The sequence below is a fragment of the Dipodomys ordii genome, unplaced genomic scaffold (genome assembly GCF_000151885.1).
Source record: "Dipodomys ordii isolate 6190 unplaced genomic scaffold, Dord_2.0 Scaffold9, whole genome shotgun sequence".
Taxonomy (NCBI): Eukaryota; Metazoa; Chordata; class Mammalia; order Rodentia; family Heteromyidae; genus Dipodomys; species Dipodomys ordii.
Genome location: NW_012267225.1, coordinates 13,697,745 through 13,715,071, shown reverse-complemented (window position 1 = coordinate 13,715,071; position 17,327 = coordinate 13,697,745). Strand labels below are relative to the sequence as shown.

At 40.4% G+C, this 17,327-nt stretch overlaps 1 protein-coding gene across 1 annotated transcript in view; it reads right to left on the bottom strand.

Moving 5' to 3' along the window:
• Ube2v2 (ubiquitin-conjugating enzyme E2 variant 2) overlaps positions 1-17,327 on the bottom strand; it is a 37,304-nt gene that overhangs the window by 11,221 nt on the left and 8,756 nt on the right. The window contains exon 2 of the mRNA XM_013009421.1: positions 4,006-4,154. Coding sequence (XP_012864875.1) covers positions 4,006-4,154 — 149 coding nt within the window. The remainder of the gene's footprint in view (positions 1-4,005; positions 4,155-17,327) is intronic.

The following is a 17,327-nucleotide window of genomic DNA, read 5'->3' as shown; positions in this document are numbered from 1 at the left end:
GTTCTAAAACATGTAAAATTCCTCTTAATTGGGGTGGGAAAATGTACAGTCTTCTGGGACAAATGAGATGTTTGTTCTATCTCCCAATATGTATGTAGGTCACAAGGTACACCTGTTAAACTCATGACAAAATCTATGTGCCTTACTATGTGTAAATTCTACCTCAATTTGGTACTGAGGTTTGACCTCAGAGCCTTACACTTGCCAGACACTGAGCCATGTCTCCATCCCCTAAAGTAGTTCCTACACTACTGGTAGGAGGCAGCCTCAGACTTCCATCCTCCTATCTATGGTTTCCAAAGTCACTGAGATCACAGGTTTGAGTTACCAGGCCTAAATTATTGGATTAAGATAATGTTTCACTAATTTTTCATTCAGGCTGGCCTCAAACTATGGAATTACTGATCTCTGCCTCCAAAGTAACTGGGATTACAAGCATGAGCACCTGCACCTGGCCCTGGCCTCAGAATTTTTAAGTTTCAAGAGCCTCACAGACTTACCTGCCTAGACTGGCTTCACACTGTGATCTTCAGATCTTAGCCTCTTAAGTAACTAGAATTACAGCCATAAGCCACAGGCACCTGGCTGCCCTGGTTATATTCAAAGTAGGATCTTGCATTCTATGCCCAGGCCAAATAGGGATGTGATCCTCCTATTTGTGCTACCCCATGTCACCGGTGGTAACAAGTACATGCTGCCATACCTGGCCTTCAACAGTTCTTAAGCATTTTCCTAGTATACAGACTAGCTGAAGAATCAGTCAATTTTGGGGACGTTTGCTGTAAATATTACACCTTTTAAAAGAAAAACTTGCAGGCTGGGAAGATGGCTCAGTGGTAGAGTGCTTGCCTTGCATGCCTGAGGCCCTGGGTTCAATTCCTCAGCACCACATAAGCAAAAAGAAAAAAGCCGGAGGTAGGCACTGTGGCTCAAGTGGTAGAGCACTACTAGCCTTGAGCTAAAGAGCTGAGGGACAGCGCCCAGGCCCAGAGTTCAGGCCCCAGGACCATACCCCCCCCCAAAAAAAAATCCTTACCAAGTTTCTCCCTCTAGCTTATTACCACTCAGTCATACTTTTTGTTCAATGATGTCCAACTAGTTACTCTTAACCAAACTTAACATAAAAATACTAACCTGGGCTGGGAAGGTGGCTCAGTGGTAGAGTGCTTGCCTTGCATGCCTGAGGCCCTGGGTTCAATTCCTCAGCACCACATAAGCAAAAAGAAAAAAGCCGGAGGTAGGCACTGTGGCTCAAGTGGTAGAGCACTACTAGCCTTGAGCTAAAGAGCTGAGGGACAGCGCCCAGGCCCAGAGTTCAGGCTACACAATCAGCCAAAAAAAAAAATAGTGTGAATGTGTGTGTGTGTGTGTGTGTATATATATATATATATATATATATATATATACACACACACACACACACACACTAACTTGTTTCTTTAGGACTTTATTTCTTTTTTTTTTTTTTTTGAGTCTGGTCATGGGCCTGAACTCTGGGCCTGGGCACTGTCCCTCAGCTCTTCAGCTTAAGGCTAGCGCTCTACCACTTGAGCCACAGCGCCACTTCTGGCTTTTTTTTTTTGCTTATGTGGTGCTGAGGAATCGAACCCAGGGCCTCTGGCATGCAAGGCATGCGCTCTACCACTGAGCCACCTTCCCAGCCCCAGGACTTTATTTCTAAAATATAAAATTTAAATAAAATAAATGTACATCTTTTTCTCTTTTTAATCTATATTACAGGTGCCTCAGCCATAAACTTTGTTATAAGTAAGAAGAGTTACCATTATTTTCCCCTAACACTCCAAGACAGTAACTCAGAGGGAAGGTCTTTTAGTACTGCCTTGTCTATGTGCTCTATGTACAGAGCTCTTGAGAAATAGCCTTTACCTCCTCACACACATTGGGCATGGACACAGCACTTACAGTAAGTGCTTCAATGACATTAGGAAAGGTGGCTAGATTGGGAATCCTGCAACGGATCTCAACCACATAAGAGGATCAAGTAGGACTATAGCAGTTCCTCACATCTGAGAACTATGCTAAGGGTCTTCCCATAAGACCACTAACAAAACTGAGACCCTAGCTATAAAACATTCTCAAGGTTTAAGTCCACTGGAAGCCGTGGCTTAAAAAAAAACAAATTTAAATAATTTCAAATTAAGATTCATGGGCTGGGAAAGTGGCTCAATGGTAGAGTGCTTGCCTTGCATGCATGAGGCCCTGGGTTCGATTCCTCAGCACCACATAAGCAGAAAAAGCCGGAAGTGGCACTGTGGCTCAAGTGCCACAGGCCCAGAGTTCAGGCACCATGACTGGCAAAAAACAAACAAACAAACTAACAAAAAATTCCACCAAGTTCTTACTTAAATCTTCAAACTATTCTAATTCTGAATTCTGGTAACACTTGTTGTTTTAATACAGATAAGGGTAATGGTTATATGCAATTTTTAAAAAATCAAGGTTTTAAGCCAGATGCTAGTGGCTCACCCCTGTAATCCTAGCTCAAGAAGCCAGCCCAGGCAGGAAAGTCCATGAAACTTTTATCTCCAATAAACCACTCAGAAAACCAGAAGTGGTACTGAGGCTCAAGTGGTAGAATGCTAGCTTTGAACTGAAGAGCTCAGAGACAGCACACAGGCCAGAGTTCAAACCCCACAACCAACCAAAAAACAAACAAACAAAACAACACAAAGTTATAAAGACTTCTAACCATCAATATCATATTTCTTTCCTCAAATTGTCTTAAGGAAAATTTTCATCAAGGAAAGAAAGAAGGAAATGTTTAAGAGTACTAATGGATATTGCAAAAGAATATTTTTAAAAATACATAAAATACATAGGCTAGAGGCATGGCTTAGCAGTAAAGAGCACCTGTCTAGCCAAGTGCAAGGTCCTGATCAAACCCCGAGTACCACCAAGCACGCGCGCACTCATGCACACACACACACAAATATTCATTCTCTAAGATTTCCAGTTTTGTAACAAATCAAGAGGAAATCTAAATTTTACCCAACAGCAAGATAACATGCTTTCAAAACCAAAGACTGAAAAACAACAAAATCTCCCTGAAGACAAAGAATACCGTATAATACATTTGAGTTAAGGAATGTAATTTAAAAAAAAAAAGTTTCTCAATCTAGAAAAGATTTTGCGTAAAATTGAAACTTTACAAACTTTACAAACCTAAGAAAGACTTAGGAATAATGCTTAAGAGGCCAACTGCCAACAATACCAGAAAATATGTAAGAATCCCAGATTTTTGTTTTGCTTTGCTTTATTGGTCCCCTTACTAAACCATTGGTTCAGCCACTGAGCTATACTCCCAACAAATTCTTAGACTTTTAAAAGTATTTTATGAACAAAGAAATCCAGGCCTACGGGATGGATGTCCGTGGCATATGAAATGTCAGAGAGCAAATAACAATGTTCATTCAATACAAACCAATTTAAAAACCCTCATTTATACAAGGGGGTTAGTAACATGTTAAGCCAAAATGACTGTTTACTATTCCCAAATATCCCCTCCATTTCCTCACCTTTTTTCCTCTCTATCTGGAATGTTCTCCATCCCCATCACAACCTTCAGAAATCCTACCAGTCAGTCCTTTATGGCTCATTCCAAAGGCAACTTCCTCCACTGTTCAGCCTTCCTCAATTTATTCCAGCTAGAAGAAACATATTCTAAAGTCCCACAGTGAACTTACTTGCTCTGCCAAATTTAGAATCTGTCACTTATACTCATTGTTTTTTCCTTTTCTACTAAATACTACAAATACCTTGATAGCAACAATGTTTGCCACTTTTATTTCCCCCACCCCAATCCTCTAGATAAAACTGAGCATCATACTGAATATAGGAGGCATCAATAAATGCACACAAAGTAACAGGGAGGTATTATTTCAGTTAAAAGTTATCATAATTGTTTATTATAATATTAATACTATAACATCAAATTTTCTTATTAACAATAAATATTAATAGAAAATATATATATACAGCACTGACCCTTGGTGGCCCAATAATCATGCCTGTCCACCTTGTAAGTGTCATATCTTCATCATCTTCAAGGCCCCAGCTAACCGTACCATCGCCTACTCCTTTTTGTCCTTCTTCAAGTTCTTCCAATAAGCGAAAATTACGAGGAACTTTAACTCCTATACAAAAGAATGTCAACAGAAATGTAAAAAGCTCACAGAAGAACTACATTTAAATTCAGCCTTTTCAGATTATTTTTTTCAAATTTTTTCCCAAAAGACAAGATTATTTTCACCCATTCTAGCCCACCAAATGGTTAGTCTAACAACCCCTCAAAATAAAAATACTGTTAAGAAAGCATTGTATCAAGTATTAACGGAAGTATAGAACATTCATATTCATTTCTATTTGCTCATTTTTACACTGGCTAAGTCAATCACAAGGAAATGAACATAAAATAAGTATTTTTCCCACATGATTTTTCTATACTTGGCATCAAATAAGCAGGCATGACCAGACAGTTCATATAAGTTAAGTTCACTAATATATACATTCTAATGATTTTTTTATGAGAATTATATTCAGTGTTTGAAAAAGTACCAAAAGATTGGGTTTTCTAGAGTGCTGCTATGGCCCCTATCTCCTACACTTCCTCTTTCCATTAGTTAGGGCTACCATCTCTAACTTGTGCTGTCCTCCCTCTACCAAGGCAGTACCATCACTCAATTGCCACTGGGAAGTTGCTTGATTTGCAAAAGGTTCTTTCTTTTGTTTCTGGTCCAACCATTCAATATTCACTACTCTTTTCTACATCTCAATCCCATGTCACACATGTTTTTGCTCTTTAGACCTCATTGCTCCTTGTTAGATTCCTAAAATCCTAACACATAAATCTTTTGATCTAGAAACTCCTACTTTTTCAGCATTAGGATCTCCAATCCCTGATCTATAACCATAAATCTCTCAATTTTCTACATTGTCTGGATTACTGACCTTAATTTCTCTACTCAAGAAGATTTCCAGCCAGGTGCCAGTGGCTCATGCCTGTAATCCTAGCTACTCAGGAGGCTGAGATCTGAGGACCACAGATCAAAGCCAGCCCGGGAGGAAAGTCTGTGAAACTCCTATCTCCAATAAACGACTCAGAAAACTGGAAGTGGCGCTGTGGTTCAAGTGGTAGAGCACTACTAGCCTTGAGCTAAAGTGCTGAGGGACAGTGCCAGGCCCAAAGTTCAAGCCCCACGAAAGAAGATTTCCATGCTCGAAAATAGCATCTTACATGAAATCTCCCCTCAACTCCATCACACATTCTATACACACACACTCTCTCTCTCTCTCTCTCTCTCTCTCAGAGCTGAAAGAAAAGAAAAATCATATCTCAGGAAGGCATTGGTGGCTCATGCCTAGAATCTTAGCTACTCTGAGAGTTGAGATCTGAGGCTTGCAGTTCAAAGTCAGCATGGGCAGAAGAGTCTGTAAGACTTTCGGGGGGAAGGGGGAGGGCAGTCCTGGGGCTTGAACTCAGGGCCTGGGCACAGTCCCTGAGCTTCTTTTTGCTCAAGGCTAATGCTCTACTACTTGAGCCACAGTGCCACTTCCGGCTTTTTCTGTGTCTGTGATACTGAGGAATCAAACCCAGGGCTTCATGTATGCTAAGCAAGCACTATACCCTAAGTCACATTCCCAGCCCTGAGAGACTCATCTCCAATACACTACTCAGAAAAAGTCAGAAGTAGCACTGTGGCTCAAGTGGTAGAGTGGTGGCCTTGAGCACAAAGAGGCTCTAAGACAGAGCCCAGGCCCTGAGAAGCCCTAGGAGATGCCAAAAAAGAAACAATCACATCCTTAAAAACCTGACTCATGGGCTGGAAATGTGGCTTAATGGTAGGTAGAGTGCTTGCCTTGCATGCATGAAGCCCTTGGTTCAATTCCTCAGTACCACATACACAGAAAAAGCCAGAAGTGGTACTATGACTCAAGTGGTAGAGTGCTAGCCTGGAGTAAAAGAAGCTCAAGGATAGGGCCCAAGCCCAGAGTTCAGGCCATGACCGACCAAAAAAATAAAAAATAAATAAAAAGAACTGACTCATTCATTTTTTTTTAATTATTTCTCCTGCTAAAGACAAACGTCTCTTCCACTTCCTAATTCTTAGTAACTGGTGTCCCTTCAAACATAAAATGAAAAACTTTTCATCAACCTTAAAACAAAAACTATTAATCATTTATTGTATGGTACAACATCAAAATATTTGAAGACAACAGGTCACAGAAATATGAAGATGACATTAAAAAGTCATCAAGGCCGGGCATGGTGGCTCATACCTGTAATCCTAGCTACTCAGGAGGCTGAGATCTGAGAATCTCAAAGCCAATTCAAAGCCAGCGCGGGCAAGACAGTCCGTGAGACTCTTATCTCCAATTAACTACCAGAAAACCGGAAGTGGTGCTGTGGCTCAAGTAGTAGAGCGCTAGCGTTGAGCTGAAGAGCTGAGGGACAGCACCCAGGCCCACAGTTCAAGCCCCATGACTGACCACCCCCCCAAAAAAAAGTCATCAAAATTGTTGTAATTATCTATAACCATTTACCTAACATATATTAAGTGCGATGCTATACTATTTAGTCCTGGAGGGAGGAGGGAACTTGAAACTAAAGTTGTGATACCTTTCCAAGGTCACACAGTTCATAGTGGCAGATCTAGCACTAAAACCTGGTGCCAAGACCACATCATTGTTCTCCCCTTTGCACAACACTACAAACTACACAGGAGTACATGCTGGTTATATGTGTACAAATCTAGGAGTCCAACGCCCAAATCCCACTCTAGTTCTGCCCACTTTTTTTTTTTTTTGACCAGTTCTGGAACTCAGAGCCTGGGCACTGTCCCTGAGCTTCTTTTGCTCAAGGCTAGCACTCTACCACTTGAGCCAGTGCCACTTCCAGCTTTTTCTTAGGACTGGAACCCAGGGCTTCATGTATGCTAGGCAAGCATTCTATTACTAAGTTATATTCTCAGCCCCTCTGCCCACTTTTGACAGGTGATCCTGAAAACATTTTCTCAACTATAAAAGTCAGATAACAATAGTTCTTACCTCACTGAATCATTGTGGATTCAGAAATCCTCAAAGGGAATTCCTCAAAGGGAATGCTCTTTAAACAACATAATTGTTTTAAGGTAAACAGAGCAAGCGTATTTGAAAGTAAAAGGAAAGCTGTGAAAGAAAGTAGTGAGTGAGACTCTCCATCCAGAGAGGGGCTCTAAGAGGAATCCAATGGTATTTTCTCACACAATTGTTATAGAATAGTGCTTGTCCCACATCTCCTCCCCTGGGCTTTGCATTGATTACTTAATAGCTTGTACTTGTGCCGCGGTGGCTTTTTTCACAAACATATTTTTACTATGATCATTTTAGTGGTTATACAATATGACATAAAACTTCTATTTATCTCCTTCAGTTAAGAATAAAGTTCTAGGGCTGGGAAGATTGCTCAGTAGTAGAGCACTTGCCTTGCATGCCTGAGGCCCTGGGTTTGATTCCTCAGCACCACAGAAGAAAAAAAAAAAAGCCGGAAGTGGTGCTGTGGCTCAAGTGGTAGAGTGCTAGCCTTGAGCTGAAGAGCTGAGGGACAGCGCCGAGGCCCAGAGTTTGGGCCCCACGACAGAACCCAAAAGAATAAAGTTCTAGGGATGGTAGGGGAAAAACAAAGGAGGAGGTAACAATGTTCGACAGGAAATGTACTCATTACCTTACTCATGTAACTGTAACCCCTCTGGTACATTTTTACAATTAAAAAAAACAACATAAATTCTTCCTGAATTCCTATAAATACCATCCTAATCTCTAAGTTTCTATTAATATACCACCTGGCCACTACTTTTTTTTTAAGCTGTACTGACACAATATACTACCATTTTATTGTTCAAGGTAATTCTTTTAGAGTTCTGTGTGTCTGTGTCAGTACTAGGGCTTGAACTTGGGGCCTTTGTTCTTGCTGGGCTTTCTTGCTCACAGATGACATTCTACCACTTGATCCACACATCCAGTCTGGCTAAAACTAGCTAAGTGGAGAGTCTCCACCTTTTGAGTAACTACAATTACAGGAGTAAGCCAATGTCTGCCAGACTTCAAGCAATCTGAAAACAATTTTAACTACTCTTGCCATTAGGATGTCATTCCTCTAAAATAAATAAGCTTGTGTTTATAATTTTTGCTTCCTCTTTAAATCAATTAAGTCAGATGACCTTTACCAGCATCCAAAATTACTAAGAAAAAAATTGTAAATTTAATGTTTCTTTTTACCAAAGTGTCATAAATGAAGCAAACCTAAAGTGCTAAACTTTGTTTTGTTACTGCTAAACTTTTTACCATCTCTATACAGTTCAAGAAAATAGTTCTAAGATTATCTGACCCATTATTGGCAATGCTAATTAATATGCAGTGTTACAATAGCTGGAAAAGCTATTTTTACACATGAAACTCAAAACCAAAATACACAGTAAATGATGTTTTCTAGTTTAGGGCCCAGCACTCCAGTCATATTTCAAATAACCACTGAGGCTTCAACCATCTTTCCTGTGAAGACTGAAAAAAGCCACAAGATGGGGATGTTGCACCACAAAAGCTGTAAGATGCAAAGGTTGATTTCTAGGTAGTTGATACAATTATTTGATGCCAATCCAAATCAATTCAAGTCTTCAGGCTTCCCACTTAATGAAGTTTCCTATAACTACAATGAATTCACACTCATGAGATTAAGACCAAAAAATAGCAATAACTCCAAGGCAAAAGCTGAATGCAAACATACTTACAGTTTTTAATCTGAAGCATATCTGACTTTATTCCTTTACCTATAGGTAAAGGAACATGATACCCAGAAAAAGGCATAAAGACTGCCAAATAAATACTAGGATATCTTGTAATGTTGTGCTTGTTAAAAAAAATAAGCACAGCCAGGTGCTGATGGCTCACACCTGTAATCCTGAGATCTGAGGACTGCAGTTCAAAGCCAGCCCAAGCAGGAAAGTCTGTGACACTATTAATCTCCAATAAAAAACCAGAAAACTAAAAGTGGAGCTGTGGTTCAAGTGGTAAAGTGCTTGCCTTGAGCTGAAGAGCTGAGGGACAGCACCCAGGCCCAGAGTTTAAGCCCCACAACTAACAAAAACAAAAACAAAAACCACCAATAAGCACAAAAGTCAATTCATTAGCTTTTTACCTTCTGCAAGCTAGTAGGGGAGAAAATACATAAGATTGAACAGAAATACTTAAGTTTGAGCAAGGTTAAAATAACATTTCCTGCAACCCACACAGTAAATGGGAGTTATAAGTACAGTCACGGAGAACAAGGACAGAGAAGCCTCACTGAACATCCCTTTTTTACCCAATCAGACCAGGTGAATTATCACTTACTCAAAAATTAAGGGAAAACACCTTTAGGAATGGAATACCTTTTTGCTTTCCCATCTGCATTCTACCCTCATTTTTGCTGCTCCTCATCAACAATGTCTGCCTTTCCTCCCTAGGATATCTGTGTGCCTTGAACAAATAGCTATGGGATAAAATTCCAGATTCTACACACTGTCAGACTGCTCACCTTCTCTCCACAGAATTCTCTTATGGGAATCTGTCGCTCTTCAACACAACACAGATAAGATGAATTCATTAAAAGCACCCTGTAAGCTAGATGTCTGTGGCTCAAGCCTATCATCCTACCTACTAAGGAGGCTGAAAAATCTAAAGAGCAAGATTCAATGTCAATCCAAACAAATCAAAGACTCTTTATCTCTAATTAACCAGCAAAATGCTGGAACTGGAGGTAGAATTCAAGTGATACAACACCAGCTTTGATTTAAAAAGCCAAACAAAAGCTGAGCAGTGGTGGCTCATGCCTGTAATCCTAGCTACTCAGAAGGCTAAGATTTGAGCTCATGGTTCTAAGTCAGCCCCAGCAGGACAGTGACTACCTTTCCAATTAACTAGCCCAAAAATGCCAGGAAATGGAGCTGCAGCTCAAGTGACAGAACACTAGGCCTTGAGCTTCCAGGCCAAGTTCAAGCCCCAGGACAAAGCCAAAAAAAAAAGGGGAAGGGGGGGGGGGGGGAGGTAGTGTTAGAGGATGGTAACATTCTGTTAACTGTGCAAAATATAACAATGAAATTCCCTTGGTATACCTAATGCAAAGTTTTTGCGTTCTTTTCAAAAAACATTCTTGGGGGCTAGGGATGTGGCTTAGTGGTAGAATGCCTGCCTAGCATGTATGAAGCCCTGTTTGATGCCTCAGAAAAAGCCAGAAGTGGCACTAGTGAGTGCTAGCCTTGAGCAAAAGACTCTCAAGGGCAGTGCCCAGGCCCTGAGTTCAAGCCCCAGGACTGGCATAAAAAAAAGGGTTCCCTGACTCAGGTGCTTTTCAAAAACAAATGCAGTTCAAACTCAGCTAAAGCAGGAAAGTCCATGACCTTTTTTTTTTTTTTTTTTTTTTGGTTGGTCATGGGGCTTAAACTCTGGGCCTGAACACTGTCCCTCAGCTCTTCAGCTCAAGGCTAACACTCTACCACTTGAGCTACAGCGCCACTTCCAGTTTTCTGGTGGTTTATTGGAGATAAGAGTTTCACGAACTTTCCTGCCAGACTGGCTTTGAACCGAGATCCTCAGATCTCAGCCTCCTGAGTAGCTAGGATTACAGGCGTGAGCCACCAGCGCCGGGCCATTCTTATCTCCAATTAACCACCGAATAGCTGGAAATGGAGCTGTGGTTCAAGTGGCAGGTTTGAGTGGAAAAAGCTAAGTGACAATACACCAGGCCGTAAGTTCAAGCACCAGTACCACCACCAACAACAACAACAACAAAGAAAGAAAGAAAAGAAAAGGAAAAAAGAAACCATACAGAGGAAAAGCAAGTAAAAAAAGTAACATTTTCAGAAGAGATTACAAAACACAAGTGAGTATCAAAAAACTAAACAGAGCAATATCTGCCTGAAGAAACTACTAATATTGATTTAAAAAAAAAAAAAAAGCTCTTCCCAAATGAACCTATAAATTGTTTCTACAAGACTGAAATTGTGGCGCTGGAAAGGTGGCTCAGTGGTTGAGTGCTTGCCTTGCATGCCTGAGGCCCTGGGTTCGATTCCTCAGCACCACATAAGCAAAAAGAAAAAAAGCCAGAAGTGGCGCTGTGGCTCAAGTGGTAGAGCGCTAGCCTTGAGCTGAAGAGCTGAGGGACAGCGCCCAGGCCCAGAGTTCAGGCCCCATGACTGGACCCAAAAAAAAAAAAAAAAGACTGAAATTGTTCCTTGGGCTTAACAACTTCTAACACTTATAGAAACATTAAGGTCTGGTCCAAAGTGTGGAGAAAAAGAAAAGGAAAAGAAGAAAACACATCAGGACTTTTATCACCAGCTGATAAGATTAATATAATGTGGAACTGGTACAAAAATCAAGGGACTAACAAATAAAAGCCCAGAAACACAACATATGAAAACATAACATTTATGCAGAAGCAACATTAAAAGGTCATAGATCACTCTGGACAGCAGCCTGGAGGCTCCTCAAAAAAATAAACAGATATTTCCTACAACCCAGCCATACCACTCTTGGGCATCTACCCAGAACATCACAACCTAGGATACCATAAAGACACTTGCACATCCATGTTCATTGTTGTACTATTCACAATAGCCAAATTATGGAAACAGTCCAGATACCCTACAATAGATAAGTGGCTCCAAAAAAATATGGTACGATGGAATTTTACATAGCCATTAGAAAGAATAATTTTATGTCATTTGCAGGGAAATGGAGGGACCTAGAACAAATCATGTTAAGTGAGATAAGCTAAGCTCAGAGAAACAAACGGCACGTTTTCTTTCATATGCAGAAGCTAGATCTGAAATATACTGGATAAATTATATAGAAATTATCTGAAATACACTGGGATAAATTATATAGAACTCTAGGCATTCACACACAGACCAAAAGAGGATACTCATGGGAGGAACACAAAGGTGAAATGCCTATATGCATCTGATCATATAAAATAGTATTTTAGAAATGAACTCCAGAAAATGTAAACAAGAGGTTTTGTCTCTGTTGCTGTTTTTGTTTCCTCTTTGTCTTGTTTGTGCATTTATATGTCTATGGGAGGGTAAGGGAGTGCAGAGAAATGGAGGAATATACAGGGTGAATAAATGTAGCAGTGGTACTCACTTGACACTATGTTGAAAATGACATATTACACAACTTGTCAGTGGGTTGGGGAGGGAAAAATTGGGAGAGAGATAGGAAAGGGGTAATATATCCAAAAAGAAATGTACTCCTAGCTGGGCACTGGTAGCACACGCCTGTGAGCCTAGCTACTCAGAAGGCTGAGATCTGAGGATCTCGGTTCAAAGCCAGCTGGGGCGGGAAAGTCCCTCAGATTCTTATCTCCAATTAACCAAAGAAAACCAGAAGTGGAGCCCTGGCTCAACTGGTTGAATACTAGCCTTGAGCACAAAGACTCAAGTGCAGCACCTAGGCCCTGAGTTCAAGACCCCCAAGCTCCCCAGAAAGAAAGGATATTAGTTCAAGGTTCATAAATGGAAACGTCACAACGAAACTCCCCCCTTGTACAACTCTCCCATAATAAAAATGTAAAATAATAGTGATAATAGTAAGTAAACTGGGAAGCCAAGCATAGTAACAACAAGGTAGCATCCCTTTCTTAATTCAATATATTAATTTTCTGATTTTAATAATTACATTGTTTTAAGACAATTCCTTAGTTTTCAGCTAATAATATTTAGGGCTAAATAGGCATGTCTGCTAGCTTACTCTGCATAATTCAGAAACCTAAAACAGTTCCATGTAAACAGATATTCATACTGCTGTTTGTAGGTACACACACACAGACCCCCCCACACACACACAAAGATGCTTATGAAACAAATATTTGTGAAAATATTTGTAGAAATATTTTTTACTCACTAGACGCTATGTTGAAAATGAACTATCCAGCTTGTCGGTGGGAAGGGAAAGGAAAACGGGGAGACTGGGTGTCTTATATGTTTTTTCCCTACTGTTATGAACATAGTTCTTATAGAGCACAGAGATTTATTTTCTTTGTAATGGTTTCTTGGTATTCTATGGTCTAAATTGTTCACTGATTCCTCTCTTGATATACTTTTGTTGTCTACAATTTAACTACTACAAATTCTGTTTAAACTAATAAAAAAAAGCCAGTTCTACTGAACAAGTACCACATGGGTTTTTATATATATTTCATAACTAAACCGATATGAAAAGGTAAACAAGAAAATTAAAAAACATTCTAACTATAACAACTATGAAGTTACTGCATATCCATCAAAAAAATGCCTTCAAGCCAGGTGTGGTGCATTATACTCCCAGCTACACAGGAGGCATAAGTAGGAGGTAAGAGTCTGGGTGATGGGTGGTGTAACTGAGACTCTATTCAAAAAGAAAGCTAGGGGTGTATCTCAAATGATAGAATGCTAGCCTAACAAGCATGAAACCCTGAGTTCAAACCCAAGTACCACAAAAAAAATTAGTAAAAATGATAACCTAAATATATTATTGGAAGAACTGTGGAAAATATAAATTTAGTGACAGTAGAAATCTTGCTGAAGAGCTAATTTGACAAAGTATGTGAAAACAAGAATGTAAAGTTATTTATATGCTTTGATTTAGATTCCCACTCCATGAAGGATAAAAAAACAGGGGAATAGATGGCCATTAAGCTACTACACTGTTCTTCCTACCCTCCAGGCCCAGTTAGAAATAGAGGTAGGTCACTCCTATTCCCCTTAAATATCAACTGGCTTTCCCCACATTTTGACCAATAAAATGTGACAGAGGCGATGAAGAGCAGATCCTAGGATTAACCTCTTTTTTTGTTTTGGGTCTGGTCGTGGGGCCTGAACTCTGGGCCTGGGCGCTGTCCCTCAGCTCTTCAGCTCAAGACTAGCGCTCTACCACTTGAGCCACAGCGCCACTTCTGGCTTTTTTCTTTTTGCTTATGTGGTGCTGAGGAATCGAACCCAGGGCCTTGAGCATGCAAGGCAGGGGCTCTACCACTGAGCCACCTTCCCAGCCCTAGGATTAACCTCTTAAGAGGCCTGGCAACTTCTGCTTTAATTCTTGGTAGTTAACTGACATGTAAGAATTCTGACCATTCTATCAGTACTAGAATATGAGAAAGTTCAAACCAGGTAACTGGAGAGACCTCATCAGCCCATCACTAAATGATACAGCCATGTAAGTGACCCTAAGTGTCAGTATTTTTGTAGAATACAGTATGTTAAACTTAGTGTATATTCTAAATACTTCTTGAGAGTTTCTAAATACTATCTTTCATCAAATCTAAAATGGCATCAAATATGACTAACCAAAGTAGACACCATCAGTTAAACTTAAAGACACACATTCATTTCAGATATTAAAGTATATCTTGTAACTGGTATTTTAATTAAAAACATTTAAAAAAAACAAAATTCAAATCAAAATTTGTACATTTGAAGTATCTATATTGCATCTCCAGGTACAAGTGGAAAATTTTCTGGATTTGATGACTTGCAAAGTACCTCAATTCTGAACAGCAGAATAAACCACACCAACTGTTGTTGTCTTTTGGTGGGGAGGGTCAGTAATTAGGTTTGACATCAAGGTTTTGTACTTGCTAGGCAAGCCCTCTGCCACTTGAACCACTGCACTAGCTACTTTTACCATTGGTACTTTTCTTTTTTCTTTTTGTTTTTGGTCCAGTTGTAGAGCTTAAACTCAGGGCCTGAATGCTGTCCCTAAGCTTTTCTGCTCAAAGTTAGTACTCTACTACTTGAGCCACAGCTATATGTCTGGCTTTTTTGCTGGTTAACTGGAGATAAGAGTTTTCAGACTTTCCTGCATCACAATCCTCGGATTTCAGCCTTTTGAGTAGCTAGGATTATAGTTGTGAGCCACCTGAGCCCAGCCAGCACTGGTAATTTTCAAGATTAGGCCTCAAGTGTAAGATTTTATACTGAGACCAACTTAGACTGCAATCCTATTTGTGCTTCCCTTTGTCACTATAATGGCAGGTGCTTGCCACTGTGCCTAGCTACTATGCTTTTCTGTACCTTGGGATAGGATGACAAGCACCAACACCAAGTTCAGTCATTGGAGTCTCCTAATTTTTATGGCTTCAAACTGCAAACTCCAGATCTCCTCCTTATAAGTAGTAGCTAGGAGTATAGGCGTAAGGCACCCGGATGAAGTGCTGTTTACCTTACTGTTTACCTTACCTACTCCCCATCAGCTACAAAAATCCCTAGAACTACATGGATAGTTCATTTAAAAGGACACCTAGGGCTGAAAAGGTGGCTCAGTGGTAGAGTGCTTGTCTTGCATGCAAGAGGTCCTGGGTTTGATTCCTCAGCATCACAGAAGCAGGAAAGAAGCTGGAAGTGGCACTGTGGCTCAAGTGGTAGAGCACTAGCCTTTAGCTGAAGAGCTGAGGGACAGTGTCCAGGCCCAGAATTCAGACTCCATGACCAACCAAAAAAATAATAATAATAGAGGATGCCTATTTCTTAGATACTGTCTGCAATAGGTAGCAGGAGAATAAGCAGCTCATTGTAGCACAAAGTATTCTTCTCACACTCTTTCACTCCAGAAAATTAAACTAAAAACAGACAGATTTTACTTGAATAATTTTTCTCATTTTTAATGATTTGCACCATCAGAAGTAATGACAACACAACAAGCACCCAATATACATGTGAATTTATGACAAATATATTAATTTTTTCTCATTATTTGTATATCAACCTATATCAAGTGTAGCTGATACTGAACAGACAAGAATCTATTCTCTAAGACCTTGCAATCCAGTAAAGAAGAAAAATGAATTCAAATACAAGGCACCAAGTTGTTGCAATTTTAACTCCACACACTACAGTTAAAAGAAAGCACAGAGGGCTGGGAAGGTGGCTCAGTGGTAGAGCGCTTGCCTTGCATGCATGAGGCCCTGAGTTCGATTCCTCAGCACCACATAAGCAAAAAGAAAAAAGCCGGAAGTGGCGCCTGTGGCCCAAGTGGTAGAGCACTAGCCTTGAGCTGAAGAGCTGAGGGACAGCGCTCAGGCCCAGAGTTCAGGCCCCATGACCGGACCCAAAAAAAAAAAAAAAAAAGCACAGAAATTGCTAACATCCTCTTGTAAAGAAACGAAAAATGATCATGACAAAACTATGAAGGAAGGTTTTCATAGGAATAACTAAAGAGTGGAGGTATGTTAGGAGAGCTACAATACACTCTGATTCCCACTAGTTTTAATTTCTTGGTTAGATTAGAAATGACATATGCACTGATAGATGTGAGGTCATAGCTGGGCATGTAGTACAGCCTACAATCAGGAAGCTCAGACGAAATAATTGAAATTTGAAGCCAGTTCAGATTATACCCCATATTTTAGAAAAATAAGCCAGGCATGAAATCCCAGCTCTGGGAGATAGAGGTAGGAAGACTGAAATCTGAGGCCAGCCCCATGCAAGAAGTTTTCCTCTAAGTGGCACTGTGGATCAAGCGGTAGAGCGCTCGCCTTGAGCTGAAGAGCACAGGGACAGCGCCCAAGCCCAGAGTTCAAGCCCCACCACTGACAAAAAAAAAAAAAAAAAAGACGTTTTCCTCTGAAGAAACATAGTCATTTAATATTGTTTAGTAAATTCCAAATGGTACTTTCAGTAGCAAGTGATGCTAGTTTGAATAACAGTTACCAAGTTAATTTGTCTTTTCAGTAACATTCCTATCACTAGGCAGCAACACTCAGGGCACAATACAGTATTTCCAAAGAATGAAAGCTCTGTAGTATATCTAATATCTAGCTACACAACTTTTTTTTTTTTTTTGTCAGTCGTGGGGCTTGAACTCTGGGCCTGAACACTGTCCCTCAGCTCTTCAGCTCAAGGCTAGCGCTCTACCACTTGAGCTACAGCGCCACTTCCAGTTTTCTGGTGGTTTATTGGAGATAAGAGTTTCACAGACTTTCCTGCCCAGGCTGGCTTTGAACCGAGATCCTCAGATCTCAGCCTCCTCAGCTAGGATTACAGGCAAGAGCCACTGGCGCCCAGCTACACAACTTTTTTGAGAGAGAAAGAGAGACCTAAGGAAAGTCTGATGGCAGTGACTCACACCTCTAATCCAAGCCACTCAGATGTGAGGATCAGCCCAGGCAGACAAACTTGAAAAAGACTATTATCTCTACTTAACTAGTAAAAAGCCAGAACCAGTAGCTTGGCTCAAAGAGTAGAGTGGTATGAATAGAAAAAGTGGAGCCTGAAGGGAGGGAAGAAATGAAGGAAGAAAGGACAAAGGAAAGGAGGAGG